Source organism: Mercenaria mercenaria, chromosome 4 (genome assembly GCF_021730395.1).
Source record: "Mercenaria mercenaria strain notata chromosome 4, MADL_Memer_1, whole genome shotgun sequence".
Taxonomy (NCBI): Eukaryota; Metazoa; Mollusca; class Bivalvia; order Venerida; family Veneridae; genus Mercenaria; species Mercenaria mercenaria.
Window position 1 is genome coordinate 7,014,588 of NC_069364.1, and position 18,686 is coordinate 7,033,273.

Here is an 18,686-nt window from a genome sequence, read left to right on the forward strand (position 1 = left end):
TTTAGCAGAGATTTAGGGAGAGGTTTTGCCTATGCCATTTTAACTCTATAGTGCAAGTTCCACTTATGCAATTTAGCCTTCAGCAACCTTTCAATCCCATGTGTCCCTCCCAGCATTTTTTCCGTAGCAGGCACTCAGGCACTTGGCTATTGTCTCCAGCTGTCTGGCATTATTTCAGTAGCAGGCACTTGGCTATTTCAGTAGCAGGCACTTGGCTAGTGTCTCCAGCTGTCTGGCATTATTTCAGTAGCCATGAGGCAGCTTCTGGCATATCAGAGGATCTTCCAGCTGTCTGGCATTATTTCAGTAGCAGGCACTCGGCTAGTGTCTCCACCTGTCTGGCATTATTTCAGTAGCAGGCACTCGGCTAGTGTCTCCAGCTGTCTGGCATTATTTCAGTAGCAGGCACTCGGCTAGTGTCTCCAGCTGTCTCGCATTATTTCAGTAGCAGGCACTCGGCTAGTGTCTCCAGCTGTCTGGCATTATTTCAGTAGCAGGCACTCGGCTAGTGTCTCCAGCTGTCTGGCATTATTTCAGTAGCAGGCACTCGGCTAGTGTCTCCAGCTGTCTAGCATTATTTCAGTAGCAGGCACTCGGTTAGTGTCTCCAGCTTTCTGGCATGAAAGTGTTCTACTTTCAAAGTCCACATGGTGAAAGTGACATACTAGTAATTCCAAGTTTGTTAGGAACTAGAAACCATAAGAATGTAACAAAGGCATTGTTCATTTTCAGTTTATTTACCGGTATGTTGATATTTTTCATTAGTTCATCATACAAATACTGGTAACTTATTATGAATTTTATGCCTGTTCTATTCGAGTAAAGCCATTTACAAATTCCTATATTTTTTTTTACAAAATCTTTTGTGAAAAGTATTTGGCATTGTAGTATTTTCTTTTAACAAAAATATTACGATGTTGCAAAAAAAAAAAAATCAATATGAAACAGTAATGAAAAGAACTCGGAATATATACTTTAGAAACAATGCTGACTTGATTCTGAAACATGTAAAATAAAAAACTGGAATACATGAAGCTTGCCCAGTCAACTGAAATAATGTAACAAAAACAATTACTTTGTTTCTCGTATAATAAAGTGGTCAGTATTTCATGAAGAGTTCTACATAATATTTTTCCTGATTATGATAGACATAGAATATCCAGTAACAGGAACTGAAACGAGAGGTTGTCAAAAAAACATGGCCATCAAAACTGAAAATAGAACTCTCATCAAACCCCATATCCTATACCAAAGGTCCAATTTTGTATGATTGCATAAAAATGTTCCTTGGCTAACCCTCTATTAAAACTGTTAAAGCTATCCCAATTTCTCAAAATGAACATGGCAGGCAGGACTGGGCTAGTCTGTCTTTTTATGGCTGTATGGAAAACTTTCAAACTATCATATGAATGTGAAGGCCAGTTTTCAATGTAATCTGGCAAATCTGTTTCTTAGATGATTTCTAACCAAAGCCGTTGCCTGTTTTAGATGTGAAACTTGTAAACAATCTATGGCCATCATGACCCTCTTGTCAATGTCAAGATCATCTATATCGTAACTCTATAAAGTACAATACTTGTACATCTTGTAAAATAAATGCAACGTATTTATGACAAAGCAATTACTGTGGCAGTATCGGGGACAAAACTATTACTATCAATTCCAGCAGGTGTTTTACTGGATTAAAACATGTTGAGTAAATCAGTAAAGTTTTCAGGTATATGCCCTTATAAAGGTAAAAATGCTATAAAAAGTTGGCTCTTGTCCAGTACATAGGCATACAATGTCCTGGATAGTAAATTTTATGTTAAAAAAAGCACTAAATAATAAACTAAATGCAAAAACAGTATTGAGGCAGCAACAAACTTGGCAGCATATTTATAAGAAGTGCAATTGAATGTACGTAAATTGGCAGTTTAACATCACTGGCAATAATACTTTACATTGACAATGTATTTTTCTGTTCCTTCTGCAGTTAGTGAACACCTGTGGTGGTTTGGAAATGAGAGATATTTGGCTCTGAGCACTATCTTCCTGGTCAACCAAAGGAAAATGTATCAGTGTGTATGGACTGCCATTATTCCTGTTAATTACTCGGCAAACCTTTACTTGATCAAATATCCCAGGTACCGGGTATTTCAGAATGGCAGCTTCACTTAATAAAATATCCCAGATATTTCAGAATGGTAGCTCAAAGTACATTTATGTTACACAGCTTTCTTCAACTCTCAATATATCCCTGACAAGCATGCAAATGCTGTCTGCATTTTGGTTTGGTATTTTTACCAATAACAGTTGTGACAAAATCAAAGTTTGCTTTGTCAGTAATGTAACCTCCAAGGAAGTGAGCAGGTGTGTCATGAATCAAATCTTTCATGACATATACTATGTCCATACTCTTCATATTCCTCTCGTGTTACTGTCATTTTTATGAATTCTGGATCATTAGCTAACTGCACTCCTCCCTCCCAAGCATATGTGATTGGACTGAAAAGAAAATATTTGGTAAATGTTAAGCAAAATGCCCTTGCAACAATATTCAACTATGTAGCAACCTGATAAATGTTTTCAAATTTTACATACATCTTTGCGAAATCATCACTATCAATAGGGGACTAATTTTCACTGATTTCTTGCTTGAGTTTATTGACAATATTAAGTCCCAACAAACATAAAATTCCCACTTACTTTATGTTCAAAGGTTTTAATCAACCTACTGGCATCCCAACAAAATAACACCCCCTTGGGCCAAAAGCACGAAATTTGTTGCCCAGGAAATTAATTATATCTAACAACACATAAAACATTTTGTAATTCAGACTTGCACAAATTTACAAGCTAGTGTGAGGAATGAATTTCAAAAAATCTTTATTTTATGAAATTTTGATTTCTTCATGAAAATTACAATGAAGTAAAAAGACAGTAAGGCAGAAAGTATTGTTTCTGTCTGAAGCAAGAAGTCACGAGAAACAAGTCCACTGCACATCAGCGCCTAAAGCATTGAACAATAAGATGCACAGCAATGTCACGAAACCAGGTTTTCAGTAGGTAAAAATGACTTTGACCCTTGTCTTAATAAAAGGTATCTACACACCAAGTTTGATGACAATAGGTCTATCCAAACTAAAGATACTACCGGTAAGTGGAAAACACTTTCTATTTTTAGTAACAATAACCTTTAACTAAGTGACCCCAAATACAATCCCAACATTTGTCTGGATACAAGCAAGTTTGCTGACTATAGGTGTACCCAAACTAATGATATCAAGAAGAAACCATTTCTCCAATTTCAGTGACACAGATCCCAAATATATCCAAAAGCCAGTTGTTCATATAAGTTTGCTATACACTAAGTTTTGTCATAATGTGTCAATCCAAACTGATGTCAGAAACTAGAAAAAAACTTTTTGATGATCCAAGTGAAAAAAATTGGGTTTTTTAAAATTAATTTTCAAGTAATCATGACATTGTGCATCTAAATGACTCTTTTTTTCATTAGAAATTAGATGTGTGTCTATAGGACACTGGTGCCCCCACACCTGTAACTGTATATTTATGACTAGGTCAAAGGTCATAACTCTGGCCTGGCTGTGTGAACTCCCCAACTGAAACACCAGGTGCACAACTTCACATGCTGAATAACAGTCCTGTGAGGTCTGATATCACTAGATGAAATATTTTTGAGATATGCAGGACACAATTTCAGACAGACGGATGAATGTAAATCTAAGTGCCCCTAAATATTTTGGGGAGTACAAAATAACCAGAACAACAATATATTGATTCCAACAATTTATAAGCAGGATTTTTTTTTTGGAAAACCTGTTTAACAAAGGGATCATCATTATCGGTCCTTGACATTTCTGTCTTCACATTCATGTACACATCATTAAACATCAGTCATGAAAGTTTGAATCAATTTCACAATTAATAAATATGAGAAAAAGATCATTTATAAGGATGAACTGAAAAAGACGACTCTCGTATTTCTTGGAAAACTTGTGCAACTTGATCATATCTTTGCTCACCCATACCTATTAAATTACAAAACTTTCAGCATATCAAGCAATCCAATTTTCAGTTAAGCTGGGAATCTCATTCAATTAAACTGTTGAACATTACTTTGTATACTAGACACATCCTGATCCCCTCTACTGGAAAATTTATGACTTACATAAACAATGAACCTGACATCCTGAACCCTTACCCTGCTAAATTTCTATAGTGAACTTGTCCGTCTTTAAATCTGAACAGTACCACTAACTGTTAAAAGGTGTGCTTACCAAAAAGATACTGACTGAATGGCGAACAGTGCAGATCTTGATCAGACTGCACAGATGTGCAAGCTGATCATGATCTACATTGGTCGCAAAGGCAGAATCAATCATGTCCAGCATGATAAGGGTTAGAATGTTTATAAATTTAATGAAATTTTGGTCACCAAGAAATAAGTGTTTATAGAATATGTTTTACATGATGTATACTTACTTGCTGGGAGATGTGATCGAGATACCATACTCATCAGGAGCCTGACTTCGTACATCCATATGACTAGAAAATATGATACCATCTTAATTACTAGTAATCCTATTTTAAATATACCAACAAGGCGTAAGGGACAAAGTTTAATCTTTGACAATCAACTGACAAAAATACTAATATTTTGAACATGTAAAAAAAAAGAGATAGGCTTGCATTGTCCAAGTTGGCAACCCTGGCAAATGTGACTATGACTGAGGGCGATTAGGCTTGCACTTCCATAACTGAATATGATTGGATAGCAGTATCTGAGAAACTCCAGGCAGTCATGACTGACTGAAGACTATGATTACCCATCTTTGCAGTTCAACTAACTGCATTAATTATTATGTAGCCGTATTCAACCCTAGGCAGTTGTGGTCACAAGCATACTATCTGGGAATTGTTTAACGTCCAATAGTATGTAAAACGTACATGTATGTTGCATGAGTGGCAGCTGAGTTTGAATAAATAAAACTCCAAAGTATAAGCAATGGGACAATAGTATACAGAAGATTCGGGATGAATCAATTTTTAATACTTTATCAGAGAATGTTTAGATTTTTGGTTCTATTCAGTGATTTTTTAAGGAGACATATATATAGCAAGGGTTATATAACGGCTGACCCCGTGTTGGACTGTATGCTCCTACTCCAAGAATGAAGAATCTAAGATAACAGGTGTAAGGTGGAGGGGTGGACGGCAGTTAGTGGGATAAATAAATGGCTGCTCTTGACCATGCACATTAGAACAAAGAAAGAAGGACACTAAAACCAAAATGAGGCTCCGGCCAATTACTGATAAGCCCACATGGGTCATAAGTAAGTTAAAAGATGAGAGGTTCTTCAGTGGTGTACCATATATATTTAGACTCAATTGAATTTATTTATCTTGAATTTATTTATCTTTCAACCTCTACTTTCTGTTTTAATTTAGTTTTATATCAATAACGAGTACTAGAATTTTTTTTTGAAAAACATGCCTCTATGGTAACAAGTTTATATTTTTCAAAAAGTTATATTATTTTGAAAATGTTTTGCCCACAGACCATAATGGTAAATTCATTAAAAGCTTAACAATTTGCCAAATCAAATGCATCAATACTTCTAAACTACTTACAATCTTTCTTGAAATCCAGGAATGAGACAATTTCCTCCAGTTGTTAAAATATTACTGTAGAGGTGTGGATGCATCTCTGTTAAATACAAAAAGAGTCATGTTTAGTTCATATATTTTTGTACTATATACAAAACCTACTGTAGCTCACACATTTTATGAACTGAATATCAGACTATTGTAGCTTACATGTGGACTATATATAGGCCCTATCATACCTCACACTGTACTGTTTTTCGAACATTGGGTCAAATGAATAGCATAGTATTTTAATTTATGACATTCTCATTTTCAGACTTTAGTTAAAATGGAACCTCAAACATCAAAATTTTTACATAGTGATATGACATTTTCATGTGTATTGTCACATTAAAAGTTCATTAATGAAAATATTTTAATCTTACTCAGTCTTAAGAATAACTTTTTTTTCATTTATATAATAAATATTAGTGTAAATGTCGTCATAATAAAGTAATTATTAGCTTTGCATTGAAAAATGTGCACTTTTCACAGAATAATATTAGGCTCCCAAGTTGCACAATATTTAAGTTACAGACTTGTGCATATTTCATGGTACAAATCTAGTAACTCTGCATTTAAATGTAAACTGCTGTCTTACGTGTAATATAGAAAATATATCAATCCTTGATTGTACATACCTTCAGGTTCTGTAGAACCAACAGAATGTATTAATGCCTCTGCAATGCCCATTTCTTGTACACCAACATCTGATGGATGGAATAATAACTCTGGCACTGCAAATCTTTCATTGTTCATTCTAATTATCTGTAAATATAAACAATCAGAAAATGTGTTTCTCTTAATGTATTTCTTTTTTATAACAAGAGCACCGCCTTGCGGGTGCTGACGCTCATCTGATTTTTTTTGTGTAATAGAAATATTGTCCTACCCATGATTTTCCAAGTCTAAAAAGGGCCATCATTCTTGCAAAAAGCAGGATAGAGTTATGTTTCTTGATGTACAGTGTCCACTTATGATGGTGAAAAACTGTTGCAAGTTTTAAAGCAATAGTTTGATAGTTTATGAGAAAAGTTGACTTAAACATAATACTCAACCAAGAAAATGATTTTCTAAGTCCAAAAGGGGCAATAATTATTGCAAAAATCAGGATGGAGTTACGCTGCTTGCTGTACAGGGTCAGCTAATGATGGTGAACAAGTGTTGCAAGTTTTCAAAGCAATAGCTTTTGATAGTTTTAAGAGAAAAAGTTGACCTAAACATAAAACTTAACCAAGAAATCTGATATTTTCTAAGTCCAAAAGGGGCCATAAATCTTGCAAAAAGCAGGATGGAGTTATGTTTCTTGCTGTACAGGGTCAACTTATGATGTTGAACAAGTGTTGCAAGTTTTAAAGCAATAGCTTTAATAGTTTAGGATAAAAGCTGACCTAAACATAAAACTTAACCAAGAAAACTGATTTTCTAAGTCCAAAAGGGGCAATAAATCTTGCAAAAAGCAAGATGGAGTTATGTTTCTTGCTGTACAGGGTCAGCTTATGATGGTGAACAAGTATTCCAAGTTTCAAAGCAATAGCTTTGACAGTTTGGGAGAAAAGTTGATCTAAACATAAAACTTAACCAAGAAATCTGATATTTTCTAAGTACAAAAGGGGCCATAAATCTTGCAAAAAGCAAGATGGAGTTATGTTTCTTGCTATACAGGGTCAGCTTATGATGGTGAACAAGTATTCCAAGTTTCAAAGCAATAGCTTTGATAGTCTAGGAGAAAAGCTGACCTAAACATAAAACTTAACCAGGCAACGCCGACGCAGACGCCGACGCCGACACCGACGCCGACGCCGACAACCGCTCAAGTGATGACAATAACTCATCATTTTTTTTCAAAAAATCAGATGAGCTAAAAAGGGCACCTTTAATTAATTCAATGTAAAATGCATCAGAAATAAAACTTACAGTAGTATGAAGTGCCAAATTTGAAAGACTAAATTATTTGAAAATACATACTTTTATGTAATCAAATACCGTATAATGGGTATTTTTTACCTGCTGCTAATTTTTACTATTTTTTACGACCAAATCAGATTCGTAAATGTTGGCCTTGTATAAATTTGCTGTGTAAAGTCAAGTAAACCACTAGACCTTGTGATTTCGTAAATTTTAAAACTGTATAAAATGAAATCATGTGTTTTTACCCCAAATCCGTAAACTTATACAGCAGTAAAAATAACCCGTTATACGGTATATGTTAAGAAACGTAGGTGGAATACACCAACAACTGGAAATGTGGCACTTGTGGAGAAGAAGTGTGTTAACTCATTACCCCAAGGTCAGAGATTATAATCCCTACAGTTCCTCCTACTATTCAAGCTGTGATAAATTTCTCTTTGAGTGATGTAAAATAAGATGTTAAAACAAGGTCAGATATAGTTACAACTACAGTACCAGAACTCAAGTCAACAAAAACTGTAGAAGTCATTTGAGAAAATTTTCTCTCCAAATGATGTAAAATAAGTAAATTCACATATTTAATTTGTATTAAAGGTATATTTCTAACAAAATACGTACCTGTTCATTTCCCTGTGCTCTGCCTGTGGTCTCCTCCTGAGGTCTAACATATCCTCTCTTTATATGTGTGTAATCAGGTAACACATAGTCACGCATCACTGTATTTTCTGCTCCCTTCTTCCTGAAAATATCTGCAGGTTATAAAACTTTCCTCTGTATCAACAGTTAAAGTACTTTAATACTGAATCATAATTACCTGTACAGAGTGCATGCTGCTGTATGGCATGACAATAATGTGATACCTGGGTATTCATGATGAACTCATTTCCACTGACCTTAAGTTTGGAAATTAAAAGCAAAATACAATTGTTTATGATTTCATTTTTAAAATTTAAAATCCAAAAGTTCATGACCCCACATAAATGCATATATTACTGGCAGTATACAGATCTCAGCAGACCTGCATACCTGAAAGATGAATTTCTTTGTACCATATTAAATGTCAAAATGCATTTCCCTTCGCAAGACTATATACAGTGATTGTTTGCCAATTTCTCTGAATTATATTGACCTGTAATGCGGGACATTCCAGAGGTCACTATGCTCTATTTGCCATGCTTGTTTGCATATATTATAAGATGGGATATGACTATTTTATTGTTTCAGAGATTCATAGCTAAAAAAGTAAGCAATACTTGATGAATAAAAGCAAAAATCATACTGGCTGTCTTTAAAGTAAGGCTTAACAAGAGCTGTCAGTGGACAGCGCGCTCGACTATTCTCAGTGATTGACAGTATAATATAAGCTATGAGTAAAACTTTAACATTACAATAAGCATATTCTAAGTCGAAAAGGGGCCATAATTCAGTCAAAATGCTTGATAGAGTTGCCTCCTCCTTTTTACAGACTGGGTCATGATGGTAAACAAGTATGCAAAATATGAAAGCAATACCCTATTCTTCGAATAGTCGAGCTAAAAAACCTTTTAAATATGCCAATGTATTTCATATCCAAAAGGTAACTACTTGGTACTTCAACGTAATTCATTTCTCCAAGAATGTCTTTACAGACTCTTTTAAATCATAACATAACCGAAGGATTATGCAAATCTTCCAAGTTTTTGCAAACAGTAAATATATAAATACCTTGAAGTTTTCATATCTGTGTTAAACTGTGTTGAAACATAACAAACATCTTCCTTCAGCTGATTGATCACATAGGTTTCATCCATTACCATCAACTGTCTGTAGGATTAAAATAAATAGATGTGTAACACCCACGTATCAGTGCGAGGTGTTTACTGATACAAGAGTAGTAAGTACCATCAACTGTCTCTGGGAAATGAGAGATGTTTGTAAAACACATATGCCCCCCTGTGATGACCTGTTGGAAGCAACTGTGTATGTAATGTTGTATGCTATGACCACCTTTGCCCTAATGACTTCAACAACAGCTGGGGTTATTTACTGACTACAAAAATCATCCTATAAAACATGACATGTTCTTCATTTTTCAGTCAATTTAATCAATACACGTACAATCCAGCTAACATGTGTCAGCAGAAACTTAATTTCACTTTAAATCTTCCACTTCAAAGCTAAACTGTTTTCCAAAAAATAAATGACGACTTCCAAACCAGGAACTTTGGTGGAGGATAGAATAATGCAAGGTCTTGTATCAATATTTATAAAGGGAAGTTGTGCTATGAAATAGGACTGGCTAAGTCTCTGTACCAGTATACATGATTTGGAAGAAATATACCTGTATGAAATGATTTCCTTTAGATGGTTGGTTAACACTTTCCCTCCAATGTTAATTCTGAAAGAGAAAGTAAAATATCAAACTACCTGAACTAAAATTCAAAGCTATTAAAAATTTTGAAAAATATGTACAAATAATTACATGAGAAAACAGATTACCTTATTGACCTTACATTTTGTTTTAAACTTTTTTAATTTTCTGAAAGATCAGGTGCATATAGAAAATGTCCTCTCTGCAGTGTTAACAAGGCTTCTTTGAAAATTTAATATAGTGACCTAGTTCCAAAATGACCCAGTTACAAACTTAGATTCTATAAAGACAAAAATTCTGACTAAGTTTCATGAAGACCAGGTAAAAGATTCAGTTTCTAGCACATTAACAATATTTATTCTATGTTTTTAACCTAGGATGACCCACTTGATGTAGCTACCCCAATAATCCAGATAGTATTGGAAAATGACCCACATGATCATCAGTAGATTTTATAAAGACATATATTCTGACAAAATTTCATGAACATCAGTTTAAAAATGTGGCTTCCAGAGTGTTAAAAAGGACTAAAGTTTAACTAATATCTAACCCAGTGACCAAGTTTATAACACAAGAGGCTCTTGTATTAAATTTGGAGGCAAGCATTTTGACCAAGTTTCATTAAGTTTGGATCAAAATAGTGTTAACAGTAAAATCTGAATCTGGACAACAGTGGACATAAGGGTATCTTAAAAGCTCATGTTCAGCACTGTGCTCTGGTGAGTTTAACACCAGTCACAATTATTGACACAATCACAAAATCAGCAAATGATTTACCATATCAATTTGCATTTAGGAGGTAAAATACATTTTCTATTGTCAGACAGACATTATTGTTAAAATTTGATTAATTCATAAAAAAATATTTATTTCTTGCAGCTCCCTGTTGTGTGGACATGCTTTGTGTCCTGAAAATGTTGAAGCATAATTATATATGTTCAGAAAGGACTTTGAATGACTATTGTTCTCTAACTTCTAATACCAAAGACATATGCAATGTATATCACACAACTTACCTTACAATAGAATCTTTAAGTTTTTCTCCCATGCAGTATGGTACAATGTGTGAGAAAGAGTAACCTGTATCAAGGATGAGAGCACACAGTTTCTTGTCTGGATTATCACAACCCAACTTGTACTGGCTTAGAAATGATGCTGTAAATACAGAACATGTACCTTAATTTTGTTTGCTTGAAACACATTTTCATATTAAACAATATTTCAGTAAATTGTGTTACATGTATATAAAAGTGCCTGTACTGATACGTTCTCTTGAAATAACTGCCAATTTCCATGTATCTGTACTAATGTACTCTCTGCATGTAACTGACGACTTCCATGTACGTGTTGAACTGACAAAATCCATGAATAAGACATGAAGAACAAAACTGTCTCCTGTCAAATTGTCGCAGAGAGCATTCAGCTGGGTAGAGATTATCTCTTTTCAAATTGCCAAAGACAACATCTACTTCAGAACAAACATTCTCCAGTCAAATTGTCAAATAAAATTTACCCTGGTCCTGTGGAATTATTAGAGAAAATTAACTTGAGAAGATATTGTGTCGTGTAAAATTGCCATAGACAACATTTACCCATGAACATATTTTCTCTAGAGAGCATTTACCCGAGAACATATTTTACCTGTCAAATTTTCACAGAGAACATTGACCTTGGAACATATTGTTGCCTGTCAAATTTTCACAGAGAACATTTACAAAGGAACCTATTGTTGCCTGTCAAATTTTCACAAAATAGCATACAAGAAATGTATAAGTATATTTTGTATTACCATGCTTTTGATTAGTAATAATAATTTGTGGAGTGGAAATATTTCTTAAAACAATCAGTTTCGATACTTAAGTTGATTTCTTTGTGTATACTTACGCACACAACATTTTACTGGTATTTGACGGGGTTTTCTCAATTTTGTGAAAGAAATTCATTCATGGACTACCTTGACAAAGCTATTCCTTATTTGCTTTGGTGTTTTAAAACCAAATCAACAATCATTTCAAAGTGAAGAAAACTTTTGCTGGGTACTTACGATTAGTTCTCATTGCCGAATTAAATCCATATTCTTCAAACAAAACTTCATTCATTCCTTCTTGTATAGAGGTAAAGTTGAAGTAAGGTTCCGTTAAGATGATACTAGTTTCATTGAAATCAACCTGAAGCAAAACATATTTGTCTCTGAAAGCTGTTCTTTCTAATGATAGTGCATCTTCTGTTTCATGTAATTAGTACAAAATGTATATTGTTATTTATCAAAGCCGTTTTTTTTCTTACGAGATTTACAAACACTTCCCCCATTCATTAGTATCACTTAAGGAACTTATTATAATTATTACAAATTTCAACCTACAGAATATACTATGAAATCTTATTGTCTTATTATGGGACCTAATTTTCATGGATTTACCAGCTGCATTAACCCAAGATACGAAATACCAGTGAAGAAATAAAATTTCAATATAAACTATTAGATTACTTATTTGATTATCCACAAAATCTGAAAATCCACAAATCAACATCCTAAAGAAATAGGTAATTGGCTAAAAAAATATATTTTCAACCAAAAAATTAAATTTCACTGAATACAACAAAAAACTTACTTTCATCTTTTCTTTACCAAATGTATAATCCCAAACCTGTTTCTCAACCTCCCAATTTACCATGTAGCCCTGTAAAATAATGTTTGGTATGGTCACAACACTGCATTAAAAACAATATTTCAAAGTTTGAGACACAAGTCACAAATATACAAAAAGACTTGACATTTGATGATTTCTGTATTGCTTTTATTTCAGGATTTAACAAGTAGTTTTAAAACTTGTTGCTGGTTATACATGTATCATTACATTTAATGCAGGGTAATATTCAGGAAAAGTTTGTGTCTTTCCAAAATCAATTTGTTAACCTTGTTAAGTAAAATTGACAAAATGCTCTCACAATTTATTCTTTTCTTTAACTTGTTTAACAATTTGATAATGAAAAGACACTTGTGTAAGTTGTTCTTTTTCTTTTATAAAACTTGAACAATTATGGATGATAAAAGATAATAAGTACATCTGTGTAAGTTGTTCTTTTTGCTGAGTTGAATGACACACTGACACAGTTATGGGTCATGGCATCTCATGCAATATCCCCTAGGTCTCAAATGTAAATTGCCTCTCAGGACCTAGCTGCACAGAACATTATCTACTGGTTCAACTGTCTACTGTATAAATGATTTTAAATCTGGGAATCTTTTCACAGAATTTGGGTAAAATGGTACTAAATCTATCTAAGAGCAAAAGTTTTAATATTCTGATGAATGAATAACGTATTTTTGAGCATTTACATCAGTAAATATGTGGTAGATAAAGTTATCCTATTGACTGTTTAGAATTTCGATAAACTTTGTCCTACTAGCCAGTAAATTTTGTTAATTTATATTCCTTTACAGCAAGTTAACTGCCACTGAAAGTGAATTTTAAAGATTGATTGTTGAGCAATATTTACTGGTATACTAGACAGTGGAATCTTACCTTCTGGAATGGAAGGAGATAATACAGTCCTGACAGATCTTTACATTCATCTATTTGGTCACCAATGAAAATCCTTGTCCTGACATTCTTCGCTTTTGAAACACAATTTGGAATTATTCTGCAAAGGACAAGAATTGCCAAAACTTTCACATGTGGCCATACCGGTAATTAACTGCCTATTTATATTTCCTTTAATGTTTGTAATAAGGACTGTCACCTATACAGGCATGTAATTTTATTTTTTTAAAGGCACAAACACCAAGACTTTGATTCATATTTCTCCCAAATCACATATATTTCATGAAATACATGTCTATAGTTAGAATGAGCACTACATACAAGAGTGACAAGTAAAATCATTTTAATCAAAAACATTATATTATAAAGTGGAATTCATAGTCTGCTTTAAAACTGCCTTTGTCACATGGATCAAGGTGTCAATATTTCCAGATAGGATGGGAATTCTCAGCCATTGTACTTACTAACAAAAGACAGTATAAACATCACATGGGCGTTAACTAAATATCTTGAAGTTGAAGGCCGGCCAAGAGAAGCTGCATAGATTCAGTTTTGTAGGAGGTCTAGAGGCAACACCCCCAGATTTGTTTTCGAAAATAGAAGTTCAATGGTGCAATCCAGCATATTCCAGAGGATAACTGTTTATTAATAAAATTTAAATTGTTATAACTCATCTACACATTCTCCGATTTGTTTTCGACTTAATGTTAATTATCCAATGACTGGAACATCTGACCAATGTTTGTAAGAAAAGGCAAACTTGATGGTCAAACTCCATATCATGATGAACGATCATTCAAAGGTACTGTACCTTCACAAGAAGCTCATGTGACAGGCATTGACAACAATGCTTTATCTTACTTTGTACATTTGCAGAACAAGCAACTGACTGTTTCCAGGTTATCAAAAGGAAACCACAAAATGTGGGCCTATTTGTGTTTTACCTTTATTTTTGTCAAACAAAAATATCAACACCAACATGGGAGTGGGGGCCTGCTACAGACGTCTGAGGAAAACAACAGCTAACTTAAACATTTAAGTCAGGATTAAGAAGCATGGCATGTGGTGACACATGTGGCAGTCATGTATTCAGGAGATTTTGAAATTCTATGATACATTTTTAAAAGCTGTAGAAAAATACTGCCAGTGATTTGAGTGCACAACAATATCACCATTTCGTGAGGTTATAGGAAAAAAACAAAAAAAACAAATGACACATGGGTTTCACCGTTGGCAGGAAATGTCTGAAGAAAACATCACCAAACTTTTTTCAGTTATCTGTTATATATGTCTTTTCCATTACAATGTTCTTTGTATATGTTGTTGAAAAGCAGAAGATACATCTAATAACACAATATACTTTAAGAACACAAAGGATAACACAATCAGTATTTCAGTACCTGTTGTTAAGGTCGCAAGACATCAGTCTTCTATAACCCCTTCATCACTTTTCTTTCTTTCTTCCATTAATGACTTCGATCAAGACTGATCATCATGTCATGCGGATGGCAATTTAAGCAGTCAGAAAAGTTGATGAAACAACTACCCATATATAACACAATTTTTAAAAGAAGTAATTTTGAAGCTGAAATTGCAGCTGTATTTTGGTGAGAAAATCATCTACCCAGTATAGGACTCGAACCTACGACCTCTGCTTGCAAGTCAGGTGCTCTACCAACTAAGCTAAACGGGCTCCTGGTTTACCAGAAGCCTCAAATCACTACACTCCTCCTCACTTTAATTTTGAAGGCTTAAACCTTATCGTGGAACCATAGAGCAAGGCATCAACTGTTCAGCTTCCAACAGAGTATAGCCTCCGCAAATACTGCATGCTCTATATAACTGGCCACGTAGCCTTCCTTTACAGTGGAATTGCAGAGCGGGACATCAACTGTTCAGCTTTCAACAGAGTATAGCCCCTGCAAACCCCATGCTCTACATAAACTGGCCGCTGTAGTCCCCACTTTCCAATTTACCTCGTCGCCAATGTTGTATTTTGGTGAGAAAATCATCTACCCAGTGTAGGACTTGAACCTCAAGTCAGGTGCTCTACCAACTGAGCTAACTGGGCTCCTGGTTGACCAGAAGCCTCAAATCACTACATTGCTCTAACAGCCAAATTACATGTTTAAAAAGGACAGCTGACACAACTTGCTAAAACTATGTACAAGGCTATACTACATTACACTGACATAATGGCCTTCTTAAAGGAGTACACTGTGCTAATGGAGACAGTTCACTCAGACAGTCCATTCCAGATAGGTATTAACCTAGGAAAGAAAGAGTACTTGAAACAGTCTGTGTGTGGAGAAGGTATATGACTTTGTCTTGTCAAGATATATGGATTTCTTTTGAATTTATCGTAAAACCACAGGCACCAGTATCGGACCTGGGACAAAGAATATGGCCTTGTTTTCATCCTAAATGAGTTCAAAATGAAAAATATGTAATGAAATATGGTCCCCCTACAAATGATACATATGTCTACTGAAGGCCAGAATCTTGAGAATCGAGCCTGCGAGCAATGGGTTCACTTCCCGGCCGTTGTGAAATAAATTCTCTAGACATTTGAACAAACTACCTATCACTATTTCACATGTACATTTAGCTACAAAATGAGACCAACCCCAAGTCTCTAGCCCTCCCCGTTCATGAAATATCTATCAGAAAACGAGTGACTTTCTGCTGTAAGTTCCAGGTAGATAGAAATGTGGCACAACGAAACGGTATGAAATCACAGATTAAAGGATGTCTGTCAGCCTAGCATGGGTCAAATTCATTTGCCATTAATAACAAGTAATACTAAATATGTAAATCATGGCCACTCACCACCGTCAGTAGCATCTGCTACACGTGATATTTACTTTTTTATTTTTCCGTCAGTCTTTCAGTTGTATTCTCCGCCATTGAAACCAATACGATAATATCCGAGTAATTTTGTACGAAACATTGCGATTCTGTTGGAGGTGTGTCGCTATTGGCCAATGAGAAAATGCGTTTAAAAATAACTAATGAATTTTGTTCAATGGTGTAGCATTCAATTGAAAGACCGTGGAAAAATTTGAAACGCCAATATCGCGTGTTTGAGATGCAACTGACGATTGTGAGTGGCCCTAGTTTATATATTTATTTATACTATTTAGTATTTTTTATTGAATTTGAGCCGTACTCAGCGGACAACCATACTTTAGTCTATGTTTACGTACCGATACTTTGTGCCGCATTTTTATCTACCAGGGACTTCCAGCAGGAAATCACTCGTTTCCTGATAGATATTTCATGAACGGGAAGGGCTAGAGACTTCGGGTTGGTCTCATTTTGTAGCTAAATGTATACGGGAAAAATTGATAGGTAGTTTGTTTAATTGTCTCGAGAATTTATTTCACAACGGCCCGGGAAGTGAACCCATTGCTCACAGGCGAGATTCTGGCCTTCAGTAGACATTTGTATCATAGGGGTGTAACGATACATCGAACTATCGATGCATTGCGATACTAAGTGTCCCGATAGCATGCATCGATAGAAAAGTCACGATCCAATAACAATCGCCGATAGTTCCTTCAACAATCGATAGGTTCGATAGTTTTGAAATTTTAGTAAATACAGAAATAATTTATAATTTATAAACCAAGAAACAGAGCCAGCTTTCATTTGCGCCTCGGAAAATGTTTACGTCTCCATTACAATAATTACCCTCACGGAATTAAACTACCATAAAGGACTGAGAAGTCTGGGAGATAATTAATAAATTTAGTTTCTTAGAAACTTTGATTTAATATATTTAAATAACCTGTTAATTTTAGATGAGAAAATGTACTATGGACATGGAGAAAGAAGGCTACTTGTATTATACAGCAAACTGTTCGGTAGGGCCCTTCATTTAGTGCTGGTACACCTTAACCCGATCCGTTAATTTTCCGTCTTTTTCGATGCTTTGGGTTATTAAACATGTTGACATTCGCAACGAAATGGCCGATTCGTTTGAGTATACCTTGCATAGGTTTATTGTTTTACTTATTGTTCCAAAGTCAAGGAAGGCAAGAAATATTTAATGTTAGAATTATTTCTGTCCGTTTCAGTTATACAAACATCTCAATGTGTGTTAACAGCAATTATAAACAGTGTCGTCTCTTACACTGTGTAACAATGCCAGTTGTTAGCTTTACTGTATAAAATATGATGGCCGATAACTATTGCAATAGTATTGCAATAGTAACCTGCAATAGAATAGTATCGCAATAGTTTTTAAGCAATATCAATAGTATTGCAATAGTCAAAATTGGCCTCAATAGTCACCCCTAATGTATCATTTGTAGGGGGGTCATATTTCATTACATATTTTTCATTTTGAACTCACTTAGGATGAAAAACAAGGCCATATTCTTTGTCCCAGGTCCGATACTTTGTCCCAGGTCCGATACTGGTGCCTGTGCATAAAACATCATTCACACTGTTTCCCTAATACTCACCTACCTACAATCGTCAACATAATATCAATGAATTTTAAAACTAACACAGTGTACGAAAGACTGCGAGAACGAAATTTCGTACCAACTGCATTCGTATAGACTTAAAACAAATATCTTAAGCAAACGGGAACAAATTTTAATATCACAGCAAAGAATTGTAGTTTTGAAAGCAACATGGATAATATTATAACATACTTTGGCTCAGTATCAGTTGAATAACCCACTTTTGCACAACCGGCTCCGTTATCCAGCACCAGAACCACCATTTTGAAATCCGATGTGATGAGACGCTTGGCATAGGTATGGGTAAAGTCTTAACAAATCATCACCGATGTGCAGGCAGTGGAACTAAAAATACAAACTTTTTACTTTTCCCAAAGAGCTATAAAAATAAATTATACTTCTTTGCTTTTCCGCGTTACGCAGTATAGCGGAAAAGTTATGTCTGCAAGTTACGGTTCATTAAACCGTTTCAGTAAGAGATATCGAAAAAGTTCATTGTTTAGTCTAAAATTCGTCCGATAGAAATCAGTTGAATCGGGTATGTGATATATCGATGAAAAATTTCAAGCGTGCACCTCAATAGTACATTACGGACATTACGTTTTCAAATGTTAAAAATTTTAAGATTGAAATTTCATCTACCTGTGATATAAATATATATGAAGAAATCTCTAGATTTCAATATTGTAATGTTATTATCTGTTTAAAACTGCATAACATTTTTAAATACTATTATATATGTGTGAAGTCCACACA

The 18,686-nt window shown here is 34.6% G+C and overlaps 1 protein-coding gene across 1 annotated transcript; it reads right to left on the bottom strand.

The window, feature by feature from the left end:
- Nucleotides 1-721: 721 nt before the first annotated feature.
- Nucleotides 722-18,258, bottom strand: LOC123550930 (actin-related protein 6-like). Its single transcript, XM_045339435.2, has 12 exons — nucleotides 18,123-18,258; nucleotides 13,441-13,558; nucleotides 12,526-12,594; nucleotides 11,958-12,081; nucleotides 10,930-11,068; nucleotides 9,884-9,940; nucleotides 9,268-9,366; nucleotides 8,182-8,302; nucleotides 6,294-6,420; nucleotides 5,638-5,713; nucleotides 4,489-4,551; nucleotides 722-2,487 (listed from the first exon to the last, which is right to left on the bottom strand). Exons 1-12 carry the CDS (start codon nucleotides 18,191-18,193, stop codon nucleotides 2,358-2,360), a joined length of 1,194 nt encoding a protein of 397 aa, XP_045195370.2. The 5' UTR covers nucleotides 18,194-18,258; the 3' UTR covers nucleotides 722-2,357.
- Nucleotides 18,259-18,686: the final 428 nt, after the last annotated feature.